Source organism: Geotrypetes seraphini, chromosome 2, assembly GCF_902459505.1.
Source record: "Geotrypetes seraphini chromosome 2, aGeoSer1.1, whole genome shotgun sequence".
NCBI classification, from domain to species: Eukaryota; Metazoa; Chordata; class Amphibia; order Gymnophiona; family Dermophiidae; genus Geotrypetes; species Geotrypetes seraphini.
The window spans coordinates 478,489,094-478,508,038 of record NC_047085.1 but is presented as its reverse complement, the minus strand read 5'-3'; the positions used below and the strand labels follow the sequence as shown (position 1 = coordinate 478,508,038).

General features: G+C 42.1%; 1 protein-coding gene across 3 annotated transcripts in view; it reads left to right on the top strand.

Annotated features, from left to right (window-relative positions):
• The window catches only part of DLEC1 (DLEC1 cilia and flagella associated protein), a 386,841-nt gene that overhangs the window by 96,138 nt on the left and 271,758 nt on the right, over window positions 1-18,945 (top strand). For all 3 annotated transcript variants that reach the window (XM_033931738.1, XM_033931737.1, XM_033931739.1), the window contains 3 exons: window positions 3,997-4,133; window positions 13,371-13,463; window positions 18,630-18,720. In XM_033931738.1, coding sequence (XP_033787629.1) covers window positions 3,997-4,133; window positions 13,371-13,463; window positions 18,630-18,720 — 321 coding nt within the window. The remainder of the gene's footprint in view (window positions 1-3,996; window positions 4,134-13,370; window positions 13,464-18,629; window positions 18,721-18,945) is intronic.

Below are 18,945 nucleotides of genomic sequence, written 5' to 3'. Positions count from 1 at the left end.
ATGCAGACTAGCATCGAATGCCTTCCTTCTCCATTAGGGGGAATGCCTTCTGTATGTTTATCCTCCAGTCCCTCCAATAGGGAAAATGTTACTGAAACTCAGTCAGGACTGATGAACCATGATTCTCATTGCTTCTTGCTGGTCAAGACATATCTGTTTCTCTCTTCTTCTGTTGCTATCTTTTGAAGATCATTAGAGATTGGAGTGTTTTCCAATCTTCATCACACAGAACGAGAGGTCTGTTCTGTGTCCCAGCCTCCAGTCCCTGGCCTTCATGGCCTGGAAGTTGGGAATGTAGAATTTGAATCTTTTCTGCTACCTGAGGGTATCTCCAAGATCCTTTGGCTTCCAGGAAAGATACCAAGAGGTGTTATGCTTTTAATTGAAAGAAGTATATCATCTGGTGTGAGGGCAAGGCCCTAGATCCTCTCTCTTGACCTAGACAAAACTGCTTCAGTACCTCATGCACCTCTTGTTTGAAGACCAACTCTGTAAGGGTTCAGCTCAGTGTAACTAGTGCTGACTATTACCATATACGAGGGGTTAAGCCCATCTTTATTCAGTTCTTGTTCAATTCATGAGAGGTTTGATGTTGACAAAGCCCACAAGAAACATCCTACTGTGTCATAGAATCTCAACATCATCCACACCCGACTGATGAAAATCTTCTTTTCAGCCACCTGATTCCTGTCATTTGAAGTACCTGACCTGGAAGATGTGGTTTTTGGTGGCAGTAACTTCAGTTCGCAAAGTCAGTGAGCTGCAGGGCCTAGTAGTTGATCCATCTTACACAATGTTTCACCATAGCAGTGTAGTTCTCTGCACACAACCTAAGTTCCTTCCTAAGATGTAGTTGGATTTCCATCTTGATCAATCAATTGTCCTTCTAACATTCTTCCCAAACCTCATGCCCATCCTGGCAAAAGCACACTGCACACCTTGAATTGTTGGCAAACCTTAGCCTTCTATCTGGAGCAGATTAAAGCTCATAGACTGTTCAATTAGCTTTTTGCCTCTTTTTGACCCAAACAGGACAGGGGCAGCTATCAGTAAACACAATGAAGGTCAGAATGAAGAGTCTTGGCTGTGTCAGTAGCCCACTTGAGGTCAGCCTCTATTGAAGACATTTGCAAAGCTGCAACATAGTCCTCAGTCCACACATTCACATCTCATTATTGCCTTAAAACAGTTCTGCAGAATGTTTTTGGAGTTCAGAATCCAACCCTATCCTTGTAGGCCTATTTTTTTATTCCGTTCAAGGCTGCTCCCTCAAAACAAGACTATATATAATTCAAAGTTGATTAGTTTCTGGTTGGTCTTGCCACTGTAAGTCCCTATTGTTATGATAGGTATTTCTATATGTAAGACACAATGCCCTGCTTGTCTTGGTAGAAAGTGGAGTTACTCACTTGTAGCAGATGTTCTTCTAGGAGAGCAGGACATATATCATCACATCTACCCCCATCTCCTCTAGGAGTTGTATTCTTTTACTTTTGATATTGTACTGCTGGTCCTGTGTGCTCATGTCGGACGGGAAGGCACTTAGAACATAAGAATAGCCTTACTGGATCAGACCAATGGTCCATCAAGCCCAGAAGCCCGTTCTCACAGTGGCAATCCAGGTCCCTATTACCTGGCCAAAACCCAATGAGTAGCAATATTCCATGCGACTGATCCAGGGCAAGCAGTGGCTTCTCCCATATCTTTCTCAATAACAGACCATGGACTTTTCCTCCAGTAAATTGTCCAAACCTTTCTTAAAACCAGCTACACTATCTGCTCTTACTACAACCTCTGGCAATGCGTTCCAGAGCTTAACTATTCTGTGACTGAATTTTTTATCCTATTGGTTTTAAAAGTATTTCCCTGTAACTTCATTGAGTGTCCCCATGTCTTTGTAATTTTTGACGGTGTGCAAAAATCGATCCACTTGTACCTGTTCTACTCTACTCGTGATTTTGTAAACTTCAATCATATCTCCCCTCAGCCGTCTCTTTTCCCGTACAATGCTGCCAAAGTCTTCTTAAAGTGATAGAATACTAGATAGCATTCACAATTGGTTCTGTTGGATGTCAATGTCTATATGTGAGAATACATTTATTACTATCCTTGTAGAACACCTACTTAATAATATGTCTTAAGAACATAAGAACATAAGAAGTTGCCTCCGCTGAGTCAGACCAGAGGTCCATCTCGCCCAGCGGTCCGCTCCCGCGGCGGCCCATCAGGCCCATTGCCTGAGCAATGGTCCCAGACTATCCCTATAACCTACCGCTACTCTTATCTGTACCCCTCAATTCCTTTATCCTCTAGGAACCTATCCAAACCTTCTTTGAAGCCTTGTAACGTGCTCCGGCCTATCACAGCCTCCGGAAGCGCGTTCCATGTGTCCACCACTCTCTGGGTGAAAAAGAACTTTCTGGCATTTGTTTTAAACCTGTCTCCTTTTAATTTTTCCGAGTGCCCCCTTGTACTTGTGGTTCCCCATAATCTGAAAAATCTGTCCCTGTCTACTTTTTCTATACCCTTCAGGATCTTGAAGGTTTCTATCATGTCTCCTCTAAGTCTCCGCTTTTCCAGGGAGAACAGCCCCAGCTTTTTCAGTCTGTCAGTATATGAGAGGTTTTCCATACCTCTTATCAGTTTAGTTGCTCTTCTCTGGACTCCCTCAAGTACCGCCATGTCCTTTTTGAGGTACGGCGACCAATATTGGACACAGTACTCCAGATGCGGTCGCACCATTGCACGATACAGTGGCAGGATGACCTCCTTCATCCTGGTCGTGATACCCTTCTTAATGATACCCAACATTTTGTTTGCTTTTCTTGAGGCTGTGGCGCACTGTGCTGACGCCTTCAAAGACGTGTCCACCATCACTCCCAGGTCTCTTTCAAGGTTACTTACCCCTAGCAATGATCCTCCCATTTTGTAGCTGAACATCGGGTTCTTTTTCCCTACATGCATGACCTTGCATTTCCCTACATTAAAGTTCATTTGCCATTTTTTGGCCCATTTTTCTAGCGTCGTTAGGTCCCTTTGCAGATCTTCGCAGTCTTCCATGGTATCAACCCTGCGGTAGAGTTTGGTGTCATCCGCAAATTTAATAACTTCGCAATTTGTTCCTGCCTCCAGGTCATTAATAAATATATTGAACAGGAGCGGTCCCAGCACCGACCCCTGCGGAACTCCGCTCGTGACCCCATGCCAGTCCGAGTAATGGCCCTTCACTCCAACCCTCTGTTTCCTGTCCGCCAGCCAGTTTTTGATCCATCGGTGGACCTCCCCTTGCACTCCGTGTCTCCACAGCTTTTTAAGCAGTCTTTCGTGCGGTACCTTGTCAAAGGCTTTTTGGAAGCCTGTGTTGATAACTCCTCCCCCCTAATTTTTTTAATATATTTATATTTTTATTAGTTTTCAATAAAACAGGTACAGAAAACGAATCAGCTAAATCAATGTACAACAAACTGGAAAAGGTATAGAAAACGCACATCGGTGCATCTGCCACCTGAGAATCAGAAGAACAGTATACAGTGTATTCAGTCCCATACCTGTGAACAGTAGTAAACAAACCATAAACCATAATCTTGCTGCTGGAGCCAACCCATCAAGAGAGCCCTTCCCCCCACCCCTTGTATTTCGAACAGGAGCATGAAATAAATGTGAATATAGTCGTGGTCATAGAATCATGGACAGCAACCAGAACAGCCTCAGCAAGTCCTCAAAATTGCCAACTTATCCGAGACTAAGTCCCATGTTCCCTTGGAGAGTATAAAATATCCCCTTCTTTTATCCACCCTCACTTCTATACTGCCTATTAAGTGAAGTTTCAAGCACCAGGCTTCCAAACTAGGTGCAACAGTATGTTTCCAACTACTAGTGATCATCCCCCCCCCTTAATTTTTAACACCAGTTATATATATTCAGGTTTTTCGGTATGTTTAGAACTTTAGTATGTCAGTTAAACATCAGTTAATCATTTCTTGCTTTTTCTTTCAGTGCCTTCTACTGTAGACTGTGGTGCTTGCATAATAGGTGGAGTAAAAGTGTTACAAATTGTGTGCATAAATGAAGGCTTGAGCTGTGGAAGATTCTGTGTAATGCCAAAGAATAAATGGCCAGCAACAAACTTTAGGGTAAGAGAGTGTTTATCTCCGTGAATGATTAAACTGAAAGAAAGATTGTTTCACCTGGAAATACTCATCAGCTACAACTAAGGGCTCCTTTTACTATGCTGCGGTAGCGTTTTAAGCGCGCGCTGCAGATTGGCGCAAGTTGCCCCTGCACTACGAGGAAAAACTAACGCCAGCTCAATGGAGGCGTTAGCGTCTAGCGTGCACGCTAAAACCGCTAGCACAGCTTAGTAAAAGATGCCCTAAGTCTGCATGCTACATTTTTTGGATCAGTAAAATAATTGTCACTTAAAGGAAAAATCCAGAAAAAAAGATATTAGAAAAAGAACTAGAAACTGGAACTGAGATATTCAAGGTGGACATGCTCAATTCCCTTATATTTTATAAATATGGAGTTTTCTGTAAAATAGTAAAAGCAGTGCATGTGCATTTACACAAATGAACAAAACACAAACTAAAACTTAACTCCGACAAAACAAACTTCATCCTCCTAGAAAACAGCAAAACCCCAACCTTAACAAACCTAGTAATAAACTCGACCTCATACCCCATTCAACCCACGCTAAAACTTCTTGGAGTACTGATTGACAGAAGCTGTACCATGCAACCACAAATCAACACAATAATAAAAACATCATTCGCAACATGAGAAACCTAAGACAAATTTGAAAATTCTTCGACAGGAAACAATTCCAACTTTTGGTACAATCTCTAATCCTTGGATTAATAGACTACTGCAACATACTATACCTCCCCTGCCCAGCGACCATGATACAGCAACTACAAACAATACAAAATACAGCCCTAAGACTCATCTATTCGCTGAAAAAATACGACCATATCACAGAGGCATACCACGACTCACACTGGCTCCCAATGCAAGCAAGAGTATTCTTCAAATTCTACTACCTACTATTTAAAGCTATAAACGGAGACAGCCCAACCTACTGGAACAACCGACTAACTCAATCCACCTCAACCAGACACAGGAGAGAACCCACAAACTATTCACACACCCGATAACCAAAAATGTCAAAGGAAGAAAACTATATGACAACCTAATGGCCACCAGAGCAACAAAACTAGACAGACAACTCACCAATCTGCTGTCTTCAACCACAGACTACAAAACCTTCAAAAAAGAAACAAAAACCTTACTCTTCAAAAAATACATAAAACCTATTTAACACGACCAGATCACAAGCTTCACCTACTATACTATCTATTCCTTATCAAAACTAAAATGTTCAAATTACCCATTATGTATTACCTAATTTTATGACAATTCTCAGATACAAGTGCAGTAAGGAACGATCCTGACGAGGTGAGTCGAAACTCCAATTCTAAGTCCAAAGTAAGTGCCCCCATTGCAAACAATTCTCTAGGAGTCACACAACCCCAGGTGGGAAACTCCCCACAGGGACTTAGAAATCACGGAGTATGGAGGGCTATGTATGTTAATGCACACAGTTTAGGCAATAAGATTCTAGAATTAGAGACCGAAATAATGAATGCCGACCTTGACGTGGTGACAATATCCGAAACTTGGTTCACAGACTCTCATGGGTGGGATATGGCTATACCGGGATACAACTTATTTCGTCAGGACAGAGAGGGAAAGTCAGGGGGAGGGGTGGCACTATACATTAAAGAAGACATCAAAACTACCAGAATAACAGATGTCAAGTACACCGGGGAATCCCTCTGGGTGAACCTGGCCAGAGGCAGGGAAAAATGCCTGTATTTTGGTGTAGTATATAGACCTCCAAGACAACTGGAAAACAAAGACTCCGAATTAATTGAAGACATAGAGAATATCACTCTACGGGAAGACGCTGTTCTGCTAGGTGACTTCAACATGCCTGACGCAGATTGGAACTCATACTCAGCAACAACCAGCGGCAGCAGGAGACTGTTAACATCCATAAAGGGAGCACGACTCAAACAAATGGTATTGGAACCCACTAGGGCCCAGGCGATCCTGGACCTGGTACTCACCAATGGGGATAGCGTCTCAAAGGTCTTGGCAGGAGATACGCTAGCCTCCAGTGACCACAACATGGTGTGGTTCTACCTCAGGAAAGGTTTCCCTAGATCAAACACGAAAACAAAAGTACTCAACTTCCGAGGCACTGACTTCGAACGCATGGGAGATTTCGTCCACCGGACACTGCAGAACCAAGCTACGACCGATGATGTGGAAGCTATGTGGTCATCCCTGAAATCTACCATACATGAAGCGACAAGCCTCTATATTAAATCAGTACACAAACGGCGGAGAAACAACAAACCCCAATGGTACTCCGCAGAAATCTTGCACCCCGTCAAGGAGAAGAAAAAAGCATTTATTTCCTACAAACGAACGAAGACTAGGGAAGCTAAACTAGAACATAGGGCGAGGTCTGTAACGGTCAAAACGGCAGTCAGGGAGGCCAAACTTTGAGTGGAAGAGACTCTGGCAAAGAACATGAAGAAAGGGGACAAATCCTTCTTCAGGTATATTAGTGATAGGAAAAAGAACACAGACAGGATAGTACGCCTTAGAAAACCAGATGGGAACTGCGCAGAATCAGATTCCAATAAAGCAGAACTACTGAATGAATACTTCTGCTCGGTCTTCACCTGCGAGGCACCGGGGCACGGTCCGCAGTTGCAGGCAAGGCCCAGCATGGAAGACCCGTTTCAGAATTTTGAGTTCACACCTGGCGACGTTTACTATGAACTGGCAAGACTCAAGGTGAACAAAGCCATGGGACCGGACAATCTACACCCCAGGGTGCTCAGTGAGCTGCGTGATGTCCTGGCAGAACCGCTATCAGGACTCTTCAATCTCTCCCTAAGTTCGGGGAGAGTCCCCATAGACTGGAAAACAGCTAACGTCATTCCACTGCACAAAAAGGGTTGCAGGGCAGAGGCTGCAAACTACAGACCGGTGAGTCTCACATCAATAGTATGCAAACTTATGGAAACACTAATCAAACGTAAATTAGATGCAATCTTGGATGAGGAGAATCTACGGGATCCCAGTCAACACGGATTCACCAAGGGTAGGTCCTGCCAATCCAATCTCATCAGCTTCTTTGACTGGGTAACAAAACAGCTAGACTTGGGTGAATCCGTGGACGTCGTATACCTAGACTTCAGCAAAGCTTTCGATAGTGTCCCGCATCGCAGGCTGTTGAGCAAGATGAAATCAATGGGGCTGAGAGAAACACTAACTACATGGGTCAATGACTGGCTGAGTGGCAGACTTCAGAGGGTGGTAGTTAACGGTACCCTCTCTAAAAAATCGTAAAGTATTCTCAGCCCTAATATCCAACTATAGACCGGTAGCTTCCATTCCGTTTATTATAAAAATTATGGAGGGATTGGTTCACACCTAACTGATGGGTTATCTTGATCAATTCTCTCTCCTCCATGAAACTCAATCTGGTTTTAGGCCATTATTCAGTACGGAGACAGTAATTGCGGCTATCTTAGACAATTTGCACCTACTGTTTAGTAAAGGCCTTAATGCCCTGATAATGCAATTCGATATGAGTTCTGCCTTTGATCTAGTGGACCACATCAAACTGCTGCAATGCCTAGATGCCATTGGTATGCGGGATAAGGTGCTGAACTGGTTCCGTGGCTTCCTTATATCCCGCACCTATCAGGTTCGTTTTAATTATGAGCTTTCCGACACCTGGAGCAATCCATCCAGTGTGCCCCAAGGCTCTCCACTATCCCCATTGCTCTTCAACGTCTACATGTCCTCAATGGGCACAAAGCTAACCCAGCTGGGGATAAAACTATTTAGTTATGCAGATGATTTTACGATTATCATCCCATTCACCAATTCTGTCTCCGAAACTATTCCCAAAACTTCAGAAGCTATAAACATGATGGAACAATGGATGACAAACTTTAGGCTCAAACTTAATTCAGATAAAACAACTTTTTTCATTGCTTCACCACATCCACTTGACATTAAATCACCCCTCTGTATCAATAACCTTAGTTACCCTATCCAGCCCTCCATAAAGATACTAGGTGTAACTCTGGATCAATGCCTAACCATGAAAGACCAAGTAGATTCCTTAATCAGAAAGGGATTTTTCACTCTCTGGAAACTCAGATCCCTTAAAGCTTATTTTGTTACATCGGTTTTTAGAATCCTAGTCCAATCCCTCGTACTAAGCCTGCTTGACTACTGTAACATCGCCTATTTGGCAATTTCCCAAAAAAATATGCGACGCCTACAACTGTTGCAGAATGCGGTAGTCAGACTAATCTTTGGACTAAAAAAATTTGACCACGTGACACCCTACTGCCGGCAGCTACATTGGCTGCCGATGAAGGCACGCGTAAAGTTCAAATTTGCCTGTTTCTGCTTTAAAGCATTACACGGACTTGCCCCCAAATACATTACTGACCTTTTCTCCTTCTCAACCAACAGACACAAGAGAAGTTCACATTCCAACTTCGTTTCCCCCTCAGTGAGAGGTTGCAAACTGAAAAAACACCATGAATTCCTTCTCTCACACCAAGCAGCATCATGGGGTAAAGACCTAGAACAATTACTTTCGCCCTCTACTTATGAGGTATTTAGGAAACGTCTAAAAACACACCTGTTTCTAAAACATCTTGACAACTGATCCACTTATCTCTTTCCTCTCAATAGCGACCTACTGTCCTTTTGATCACTTTTCTCCTCAACAATGAATTTCCTGTCTAATTACTTCTCTTTCTTCTTCCCCTCTTGAAGTCAGTCAATTTGTACCTTTGCTTAATCTTTTGTAAACCGCATAGAACTTCACGGTATTGCGGTATATAAGCTGTTATTATTATTATTATTATTATTATTATTAAAACATCGGAGGTGACCAGTGGAGTACCGCAGAGCTCAGTCTTGGGCCCGCTCCTTTTCAACATATTCATAGGGGACCTAACTTAGGGGCTTCAAGGTAAGATAACGTTATTCGCTGACGACACCAAACTATGCAATATAGTGAGAAACGGCAATTCACCCGATAGTATGACACAGGACCTACATTTGTTGGAACTTTGGTCCTCGACCTGGCAGCTGGGCTTCAACACTAAGAAATGCAAGATCATGCACCTTGGCAGCAGAAATCTGTGCAGAACTTACACCTTGAATGGTGAGACCTTAGCTAGAACTTCAACAGAACGAGACTTGGGAGTGATCATCAGCGCAGACATGAAAACTGCTGATCATGTGGAGAAGGCTTCATCTAAGGCAAGACAGTTGTTAGGTTGCATCCGCAGGAGTTTCGTCAGCCGGAAGCCTGAAGTCATAATGCCATTATACAGAACCATGGTAAGACCTCATTTGGAATACTGTGTGCAATTCTGGAGGCCACACTACCGAAAAGATGTGCTGAGAGTAGAGTCGGTGCAACGGATGGCCACCAGGATGGTCTCGGGGCTCAAGGATCTACCGTACGAGGAAAGGCTGATAAATTTGCGGCTGTACTCACTCGAGGAACATAGGGAGAGAGGAGACATGATCGAGACGTTTAAGTATATTACCGGCCGTATCGCGATGGAAGAAGAGATTCTCAAAGGACCCTCAGTCACAAGAGGACATCCACTCAAACTCAGGGGCAGGAAATTTCATGGCGACACCAGGAAATATTTCTTCATCGAGAGAGTGGTTGATCCTTGGAACGAGCTCCCGGTGCAGGTGATCGAGGCAAACAGCGTGCAAGAATTTAAGAGCAAATAGGATGCCCTTGTGGGATCCCTTAGAGGGTTAAGCCAAGGGAACCTGTCACCAGGAGTGGGATCCCTAGGATAGTAGACTTGGGGGTGGGTCAGTAGAGTGGGCAGACCTGATGGACTATGACCCTTATCTGCCGTCATCTTCTATGTTTCTTATGTAATCTGCCTTGAACCGCAAGGTAATGGCGGAATAGAAATCACTAATGTAATGTAATGTAACAGCATTAAGAAAACATCTTCCTTGTGTGTTAGTATATACATGTATGTATATTTAATTAATAGATAACCATTCAATTTTTTTGGCTTTTTTACATTTTTTTGGTATTTTGCAGATGCTCTCTGTGACATAATTCATGTCATGAGTAAAGCATCAGCTTATTTGTTTTCTGCCCAAAGAATGTTATGGATCCGGCAATGGACTGGTGATTTCACCTCCAAAGCAACTCTTAGTAGACTCCCTTTCAAAGGGTAGTTGTTCTTCAGGAAAGAACTGGATGATCTCATGACCTGTGCACTAGACTTTGCCTGACAGCCGACCCAGAGCATCTAGAGACACTGGGCGCTCTAATTTTTGGCTTCAGGAAGTCTAGACAGTATTCTGCAGTCACATCCCAGAGAGTCTCCCAGAGTTACAGGCATAGATTTTCTGGGTCCAGATGCAACCTGTCCTCTAAAACTAAACTAAACTAAAACCTAATTTTATAGACCAAAAGGAGCTCGACTTGGTTTACAATAATGTAAGCATAATACATCATAACATAACATAACATTGTGCTTATTGACTGCGTAACCAGAAGTTCAACGCGGTTTACAAAAAGTTATAAAAGTAAACATGTTACATGAAATAAGATGTTTCGTTAAACAGTCAAATATTTAGAAAAAGATCGGTCTTCAATTGATTTCTAAAATGGCCATAGGAATGGGTAGTAAGCAACAATATTTGGAATTCGTTGTCATGAAGAGCTGCCTGAGATGCCAAAGTATGATTCAGAAATTTCTTACTCCTGCAACCCTGGACAGATGGAAAATTAAACAAAGAATGAGTTCTTCTACTATGTCTGTATGATGCTAAAGAAAATCTATTGACTAAGTAAGAAGGAGCTGTACCTTGTGACAGAAACAGCCTAGTTTAAACAATACCCGGGCCTCCATTGGCAGCCAATGCAATTTGCGATAAAAGGGTGTAACATGATCAAATACATAAACATAGAGAGCGAATGTAAACTAGAATGGCTTAGTTTCCAAGGTGTTTAGGTAAACAAAAAAGTTTTCAGGGTTTTTCAGAATAGAACGAAGGGGCCTAAACTTCTAAGGAAAAGTGGTAACTCATTCCAGCGCTGAGTTAATTTGAAAATGAAAGATAAAATGATACCAGGTCAGGGGTAGCCTCTCTCAAGATTGGAGACCGGCTCTCAGATTTTGCACAGGCATCTGACCACTGGGTTCTGGAAATCAGAGCAGCTACAAGCTGGAATTCACTCGGCCTGTAACAGATTGGTTTATGGACGCTCCCTTGGGGCACCTGGAAAAAGTGGCCCGAATGCAAACCACTGTGAGAAGGTAGTTAGACAGTCAAGCTATAGAGCCTTTGCTGCCTGAAGACTCAGGCTCAGGCAGATTCTCCATATACTTCATCGTGCCAAAGAAAGGCTCATGATGAAGACCACCAAGAATTTTGGTAGCCATTCTCTGGACCGACTCCAACCTGTTTATATCTTTTTCAAAGTGCGGTCTCCAGAATTGTACACATTCTAAATGAGGTTTCAAGAGAGTTTTATACAGGGGCATCAATACCTCCTTTTTATTCTACTGGCCATACTTCTCCCTATGCATGGCCATACTTCTCCCAATGCACCCTAGCATCCTTCTAGCTTTCACCTTTGTCTTTTCAACCTATTTGGCTACTTTAAGATCATCACCCAAGTCCCGCTCCTCTTTCATGCATAAAAGTTCTTTACCCTCTAAACTATACCAGTCCCTCGGGTTTTTGCAGCCCATATGCATGACCTTGCTTTTCTTAGTGCTGAATGTTAGCTGCCAAATTTCAGACCTTTCTTCAAGCTTTGCTAGGTCCTTCCTCATGTTATTCACACCATCCGGGATGTCTACTCTATTGCAGATTTTAGTATCATCCGTAAAGAGGCAAATCTTACCTGACAGACCTTCAGCAATATCGCTTACAAAAATGTTAAACAAAAACCCCCCATATAGGCCCAAGAACCAAACCTTGAGGCTTACCACTGGTAACATTCCTTTCCTCAGAGCAATCTCAATTGACCACTATCCTCTGTCACCTTCTACTCAATCAGTTCTTGACCCAGTCTGTCACTTTGGGGCCAATCCCGAGGGCACTCAGTTTTATTTATTAGACACTTGTGTGGAACACTGTCAAAGGCTTTACTAAAATCAAAATATACCACATCTAGTGTACTCCCTCTATCCAATTTTTTGGTCAGCTAGACCTCCCTCTAGTGAATCCATGTTCCATAGGTTGAGCCAGCCCTGACACGATCCATATCAGTTTCTCAGGAACTTCATTTCTTCGTGAGCTATGGATCTAACTGAGAGGACCAAGGAGATCATTGTGCACAGGAAGAATTCTGCATTCTTTGAACTTTACAGATAGTTCTGAGCACTGGGAGGGTTGTTCTGTCTCGGCATGTGTGATGACAACATCCTCTCATGTGCTTGATCGATCCTGCTGACCATGGAAAACTTCCGTTACAGGTGGGAAGCAATTCTAACTTAACCAGGGGTAATTTTCAAAAGAGGAAAAGGCACATATATTTTTGTGCAACATTTGATAATGCCTACATTACATTACATTAGAGATTTCTATTCCGCCATTGCCTTGCAGTTCACAATGAAAAGTATGCACATATTATTTGTATGTGCTCTCAGTTATAAAGTTGTCCCTAAATCATCTGAATATACAAATTTTTGAAAATATGGCACAAAATTGCTGCTGAATTTTGAAACCTGTACTACTAAATTTTCTGTTATTGCAAAATGTACTCCAAGGCTGCTGCTGAAGAGTGATAGCATTAGACTTAGAAACATAGAAATATGATGGCAGATAAAGACCAAATGGCCCATCCAGTCTGCCAATCCACAGTAACTATTATCTCTTTCTCTCTATAAGAGATCCCACATGCCTATTCCAGACTTTCTTAAATCCACATACAGTCTCTGTCTCCACCATCTCTTCCAGGAGATTGTTCCATGCATCTACCACTCATTCTATAAAAAAGTATTTCCTTAAAAGGGATTAGATAAATTAGACAAATTTATGGAAAATGCCTATGTAAGAGTATACTGACCACTCTGTACATATTGTATTTTTTACTCACTTCCTCTAAATATCCACTGCTTGGAAAAAGAGTGCTGGATTAGTTGAACCACTGTTCTGATCAGTTTTGACAGTTCTTAGTTTCTTAATCACAGCATAGATTTAAAAATCTTGAAGAATGAAATAATAAAACTAAATGATCTATTTATTTGTTATCTTACATTTAGAATATTACAGATGCTAAATTTGTTGAGCAAGGCCCATTTGGAATTCAACCTACTCTGATTCAGTTATTCCCTGGTCAAGCAACATTACTAGAGGTTGGTAATATTTTTCCCCTAAATATTTGTTGTACTTTATTGTACTGTATGTTACAGTGATTATCAAAGTATGTGGTCCAATTTTCTTTTAGAAAAAAAAATGGAAAAGGAGTCTCAAAAAGTGGTTTAAAATCCCTCTTTTATTAAAAAGGTTGCTTAAGTTGTTTGCCATTTTTGTGTAGGAGTAGCATGTGCTGAGGAACACTACATAAATTTGCTGTAGGATTCAGGGATAATAATTACAGACCTGAGGTCAGAAATAGGCTATGATATCAAATCATTCAACTGACCCACATTGGTAACAAAATTCATGGAGAGTGATCAAAATAAAGTTTATAAAAATACTCAGAGATATGGAACTCTGTAAGGAAGGCTTGAATACCTCCCTTGGGTGAAGAGTTCACCTTCCAGTCATTGTTGTTTTATAAAAACTTTGATCATTAACTCCACAGAATATTGCTTGATTCAGTCTCAAAAAACTTTCAGAATAAAGATTTTTAACGTATTTGAGAGTCACTGTGTGTTGTACTATGTGCTGAAATAACACTTAGCTTAAGCCTCGGCAATGATAAAGTGTGCTGAATGTACTAGCTCTACAGGGACCCCTGTCGTGGCTCAACAGTCAGAGCACTCGCCCTGTAGTCCCCAGGGTCCCATTCTGGACCCGGTTCAAACCCCGCATCCACAAGGGAAATTCAAGGTGGTTGAAAAACAATAATCACAGTCCTGCTTAAGCAGCACATAGTACAACACACAGTGACTCTCAAATACATTAAAAATCTTTATTATGAAAGTTTGAGTGGGCAGACTTGTTGGGCCGTAGGCCCTTTTCTGCCGCCATATTCTATGTTTCTATGTTTCTAAGCAAAATATAAAAGTTCATAAATACAGTTATAAACTTTACACATAAGCAGGGCAGGATTAATTCGTCGAGGGCCCCTAGGCACACAAGTACACTGGGCCCCCTGCCCTGCCCCACCCCACCATGCGCCCAGGTGGAAACAGGAAGCTGCGTCAGAAGGAAGCTTTGGGCAAGCAGCACCACTTGCACAATTACAGTTCCCGTTGCCTTTCTTACCCACATTGCATGCTAGTCTTACTTTCCGTCAATGGTGGGGGGGGACCGCATTGCCGATCGGGCCCTCCTTCATTGGGCCCCCCTGACCATTTCGGGCCCTAGGCACGTGGCTACTTGGCCTATTGGTTAATCCTGCCCTGCACATAAGAGGCAATAAAAATATCACACTAAAAGTTCATAAAAGTATGTAAAAAAATTACATTAGCTGCTGTTATAATCATTGCATCTAACCGACAAAATAAATATCCACATGGAGACGTTTTCTCTGAAAGGTTTATGGGCTCCAAGTTAAAAAAATTTCAGAGGAAACGTCTACCATCTGTGATATTTATTTTGTCTGTTAAGTGCAATGATTTTAACAGCAGCTTACATCATTTCATTTATGTTGGAGGTTGAGGACAAGCTCAGGTACTAGTGTTTGTTCACAACATCTTGAAAGATGCACAGATGAAGAATTGGGAGAGCCTTCTCTGTGCAAGTTGTTCCTAAGAAGGTGGACTCCATGTATAAAATCCCGAAGGCTCCCAAATTCAAGAAGCCAAAGGGATGCTTGTATTCTGGAAAATATTTCAAGGCTCAGTGCTTATTTCCTGCATCCAATTAGGTACAGCTCTACTTAATCTTATACTTATAGTCCTCAAAGGGCACTGATAGCATTGTCACTATCTCAGCCCACTCCTTCTGCAGCATCCACCTCTTGGAGGTTTTCAAGCAGGAGCCGAAAGAGTGCCTACTACTCTCAAAGGCATAGTTGGTACCACGAAAGACTTGAAACATCTCCAGCAAGTGCAGAACTCAGTTATCTGCCTCCTGTATGACCTCTGACCTCAGCCTCCACGACCCCATCACACCAGTGCTGAAAGCCCACTGGCTACCCAACAACAAGAGATGTGCCTTCAAGGTCCTTCTACTGGCACTTAAAATCTTCCATACAAGGCAACAGGAGTTTCTACCTTATCAAGGCAGATACTCAAAGAAAACAGAAAAGGCGACCACGTGGTACTCAAATAGACAAATTTTTTAGTAATCATTCTGATTGATGTGTTTGGTGAATGACTCAATCATTATAATTTTATAAGATGGAACAGTCAACATATACTGTATTGATCAAAGCATTTAGACTGCTGAGGCAGGCCTTTGGGCCGAAACACGTATGTGTTGAGTCTTCATAGAATAAAGATATTAACTACCACCTGGTCACCTTTTCTGTTTTCTTTGGACATAAAATCTTCCACCACAAGACACCTGCCTATGTCTCTGCCAAATTTACACAGTACACCCCCAACTGCTCCCTCTGCTCTGAAGTGGAGAATCAACTCAGCATCCCCCAGAGAGATCTCTCCAAATGGAAACCACATGCAATCGCTCCTACAGCTACTTTATCCCTCAGCTATGGAACCAACTGCCCACACAGACCAGAAGACTAGACTCACTGATGGCTTTCTGAAAGGCAGTGAAGAATCTCCTCTTCGGTCAATAATGACTACAACAAACAGATTCCTCTCCGTAGAACTGACTCCATCAATTAGACTATAGCCCTTTATGCCTTCTTTTATGTATTTCCTGAGTGTATCTGTCATGTCCGTAGACTTATTTTGTGTTTATCTTCTAGTGTGGATTATGCATCTGACGCCCTGTACAACATTATTCATATCCTGGGTAAAGCGCCGGCTTATTCAATTTCTGCTCGCAGAATGCTCTGAATCAGACAATGAGCTGATGATTCCACCTCTAAAGCTACTCTTGCTAGGCTCCCTTTTAAAGGGGCAACTATTATTTGATAAAGGCCCTGATAATCTCATGAATTGTGTGATGGACTGTTGCCCCAAGTCCCTACATGATAGTAGACCCAGAACCTCTAGAGGCTCAGGGCACTCTAATTTTCATGGCTCCAGGCGATTTCGTCAGTATTCCAGTTGCACATCATAGAGATTCTCCCAGGGCTACAAAGAGAGGTTCTCTGGATCCAGGCATAACCTGTCCTCCGTTTCCCGAGCTGCTGCATATACCAAGAAGTCACAATGATGCCAGGTCGAGTGAAGCCCCTCTGCATATCGGGGGCAGACTCGGTGATTCTGCAGGCCTGGGTCCAGATACAATCCGACTGCTGGGTTCTGGACATCATTCGATCTGGCTACAATCTGGAATTTGCCTGGCCTCTAACGGATTGGTATGTGGACTGTCCTGTAGGATGCTCGGGAAAGGTGGAAAAAGTTCAAGCCACTGTGAGAAGGTTGCTCGATATTCAAACCATAGAGCTGGTGCTGCCCGAACTCTCAGGCTCAGGCAGATACTCCATATCATGCCAAAGAAAGGCTCCGATGATTGGAGACACATTCTAGATCTTACTCGTGTCAATTCAGTGCTCAAAGTTCCCCGCTTTCATATGGAGACAGTTCGATCTGTCATATTGGCTGTGACCCCAGGAGAGTTCCTAGCCTCTTTGAATCTGACAGAGGTCTATTTGCATATTCCTATTTACCCAGTCCACAGGAAGTTTCTCAGATTTCATGTTCTGGAAAATCATTATCAGTTTTCGCACCTTCACCAAAGTGATGGTTGTGGTAGCAGTTCACCTGCGCAAGATGGAGCTGCAGGTGTATCCCTACCTGGACAACTGGCTGATCAACTTGTACCCCAATAATCTTTTGTAAACCACATAGAACTTAACGGTATTGTGGTATATAAACTGTTATTATTATTATTATTATTATTATCAGAGCCCCCTCGGTGTCTGAGGGTCGGCACACAGTGGAATAGGTGATTCGAGTTCTGGAGGATCTGGGCTGGATTGTAAATTATCGAAAGAGTAATTTGACGCCAATTCAATCCCTGGAGTATCTGGGAGTCGTGTTTGACATAGCTGCCAGTCGCATCTTTCTTCTAGAGGCACGCAGATAGAAGCTGTTCTCCCAAATTGCTTATCTCTTGGTCAAGTCTGCTCCATTGGCATGGGACTATCTTCAAGTCCTCAGGTCCATGGCAGCTACGATAGATGGGTGAGAGCCCACATGCGTCCTCTTCAGACGGCATTGCTTTCCCGCTGGTCTCCCCAAGTGGATGCCTTACAAATGCTCCTGCTCTGGACATTGGAAGCTCATGCCAGCATGACTAATAGCTCTGTCCTCAGTCCCTCTCCAGGGCATACCTCTAGAATGACATACCTATTTACTGGAAAAGATATTATCAAGGCAAGAACTCAAATCTCTTTATATATTTTATTCAAATATTTGCTGTTTAATTTTTATTTCACCTTCACTTTGAGCAAGATTTTTGAGCATTCATGCAGGCAGACATATGTGCATATATGTTTCCCAAGATTTGTTCATACTTATTACTGCCTAACTGAACAGCTGCACATTACACTGCAGCCACTTGAAGAAGTGAACACCAGATGCATGGTTGTTCAATTAACAATCCTTTAAAATCATGTTTGTAATGATCAAGATTCAGATGATTTGCTGTTTGCATGAGGTATTAAAGGGTTTGAGGACTTTGGATTAGTTTGCACTTACTGCAGCTGTATGGGTGACAGCAATTTTAAGAATATACATAATTTTAGTAAGGGCTATTGATTTGTGTACTCTTTTAGTTCTTTTTTAAATTTATAAGTCATGATTTCAAGAAATATTTGTCATTGAATGGTATTTTTAATTTTGCAGCTGTGCTGAGTGTTAGCGTGTTTTGTTAGTGACTTTAACATTCTATCAAGTACTATGTATTTTTTTATAAGTTTTTTCACTCATTTCGCTTAGACACACCAACTATTTATATTATTTTTGTTATTCATGGAATTATATTATATGTGGGCTTCTCTTACTAAACCGCGGAATAGCTTCTTACTGTGGGCTGGTGAGGTAAATGCTTCGACGCTATGAGCATCTGAGCATTTACCTCACTTGCCTGTGGTAAGAAGCATGTCTGCAGTTTATTAGAGTTGTTTGTTTTTGCTTTGGGGTATTTTATTTGTTAAAATCATAAAAACAGAAGCCCTAGATATGAGTAATCCCTAGTGATACTGTGCACCAATGCAAAACTAATGACAAATTGATCTCTAAATAATGCTATTTTTTTAACTTCTGTTTTAGATTGTGTTTTTTCCAACTTCAGTTGGCTACTTCAAGCAGGCTTTTACCTTTGTTTGTGACAATTGCCAGGTCAAACATTTAACAGTTACAGGTTTGTCTGTAAAATATTTCTACATAAAATGAAGTAGCAAATTGATTATGAGTTCTATATTACCAACATTGTGGGGTCAATATTCAAAATGGTTTAACCCCACTGAGCTAGCCATTTGCTGATATTAGCAGCCCAACTGGTTAATGTCGAATATCACTGCTAAGTGGCTATCTTCTAATTGGCTAGTTTGGGGGGTGGAGTAGGGCAGCATTTGAACTTAACCAG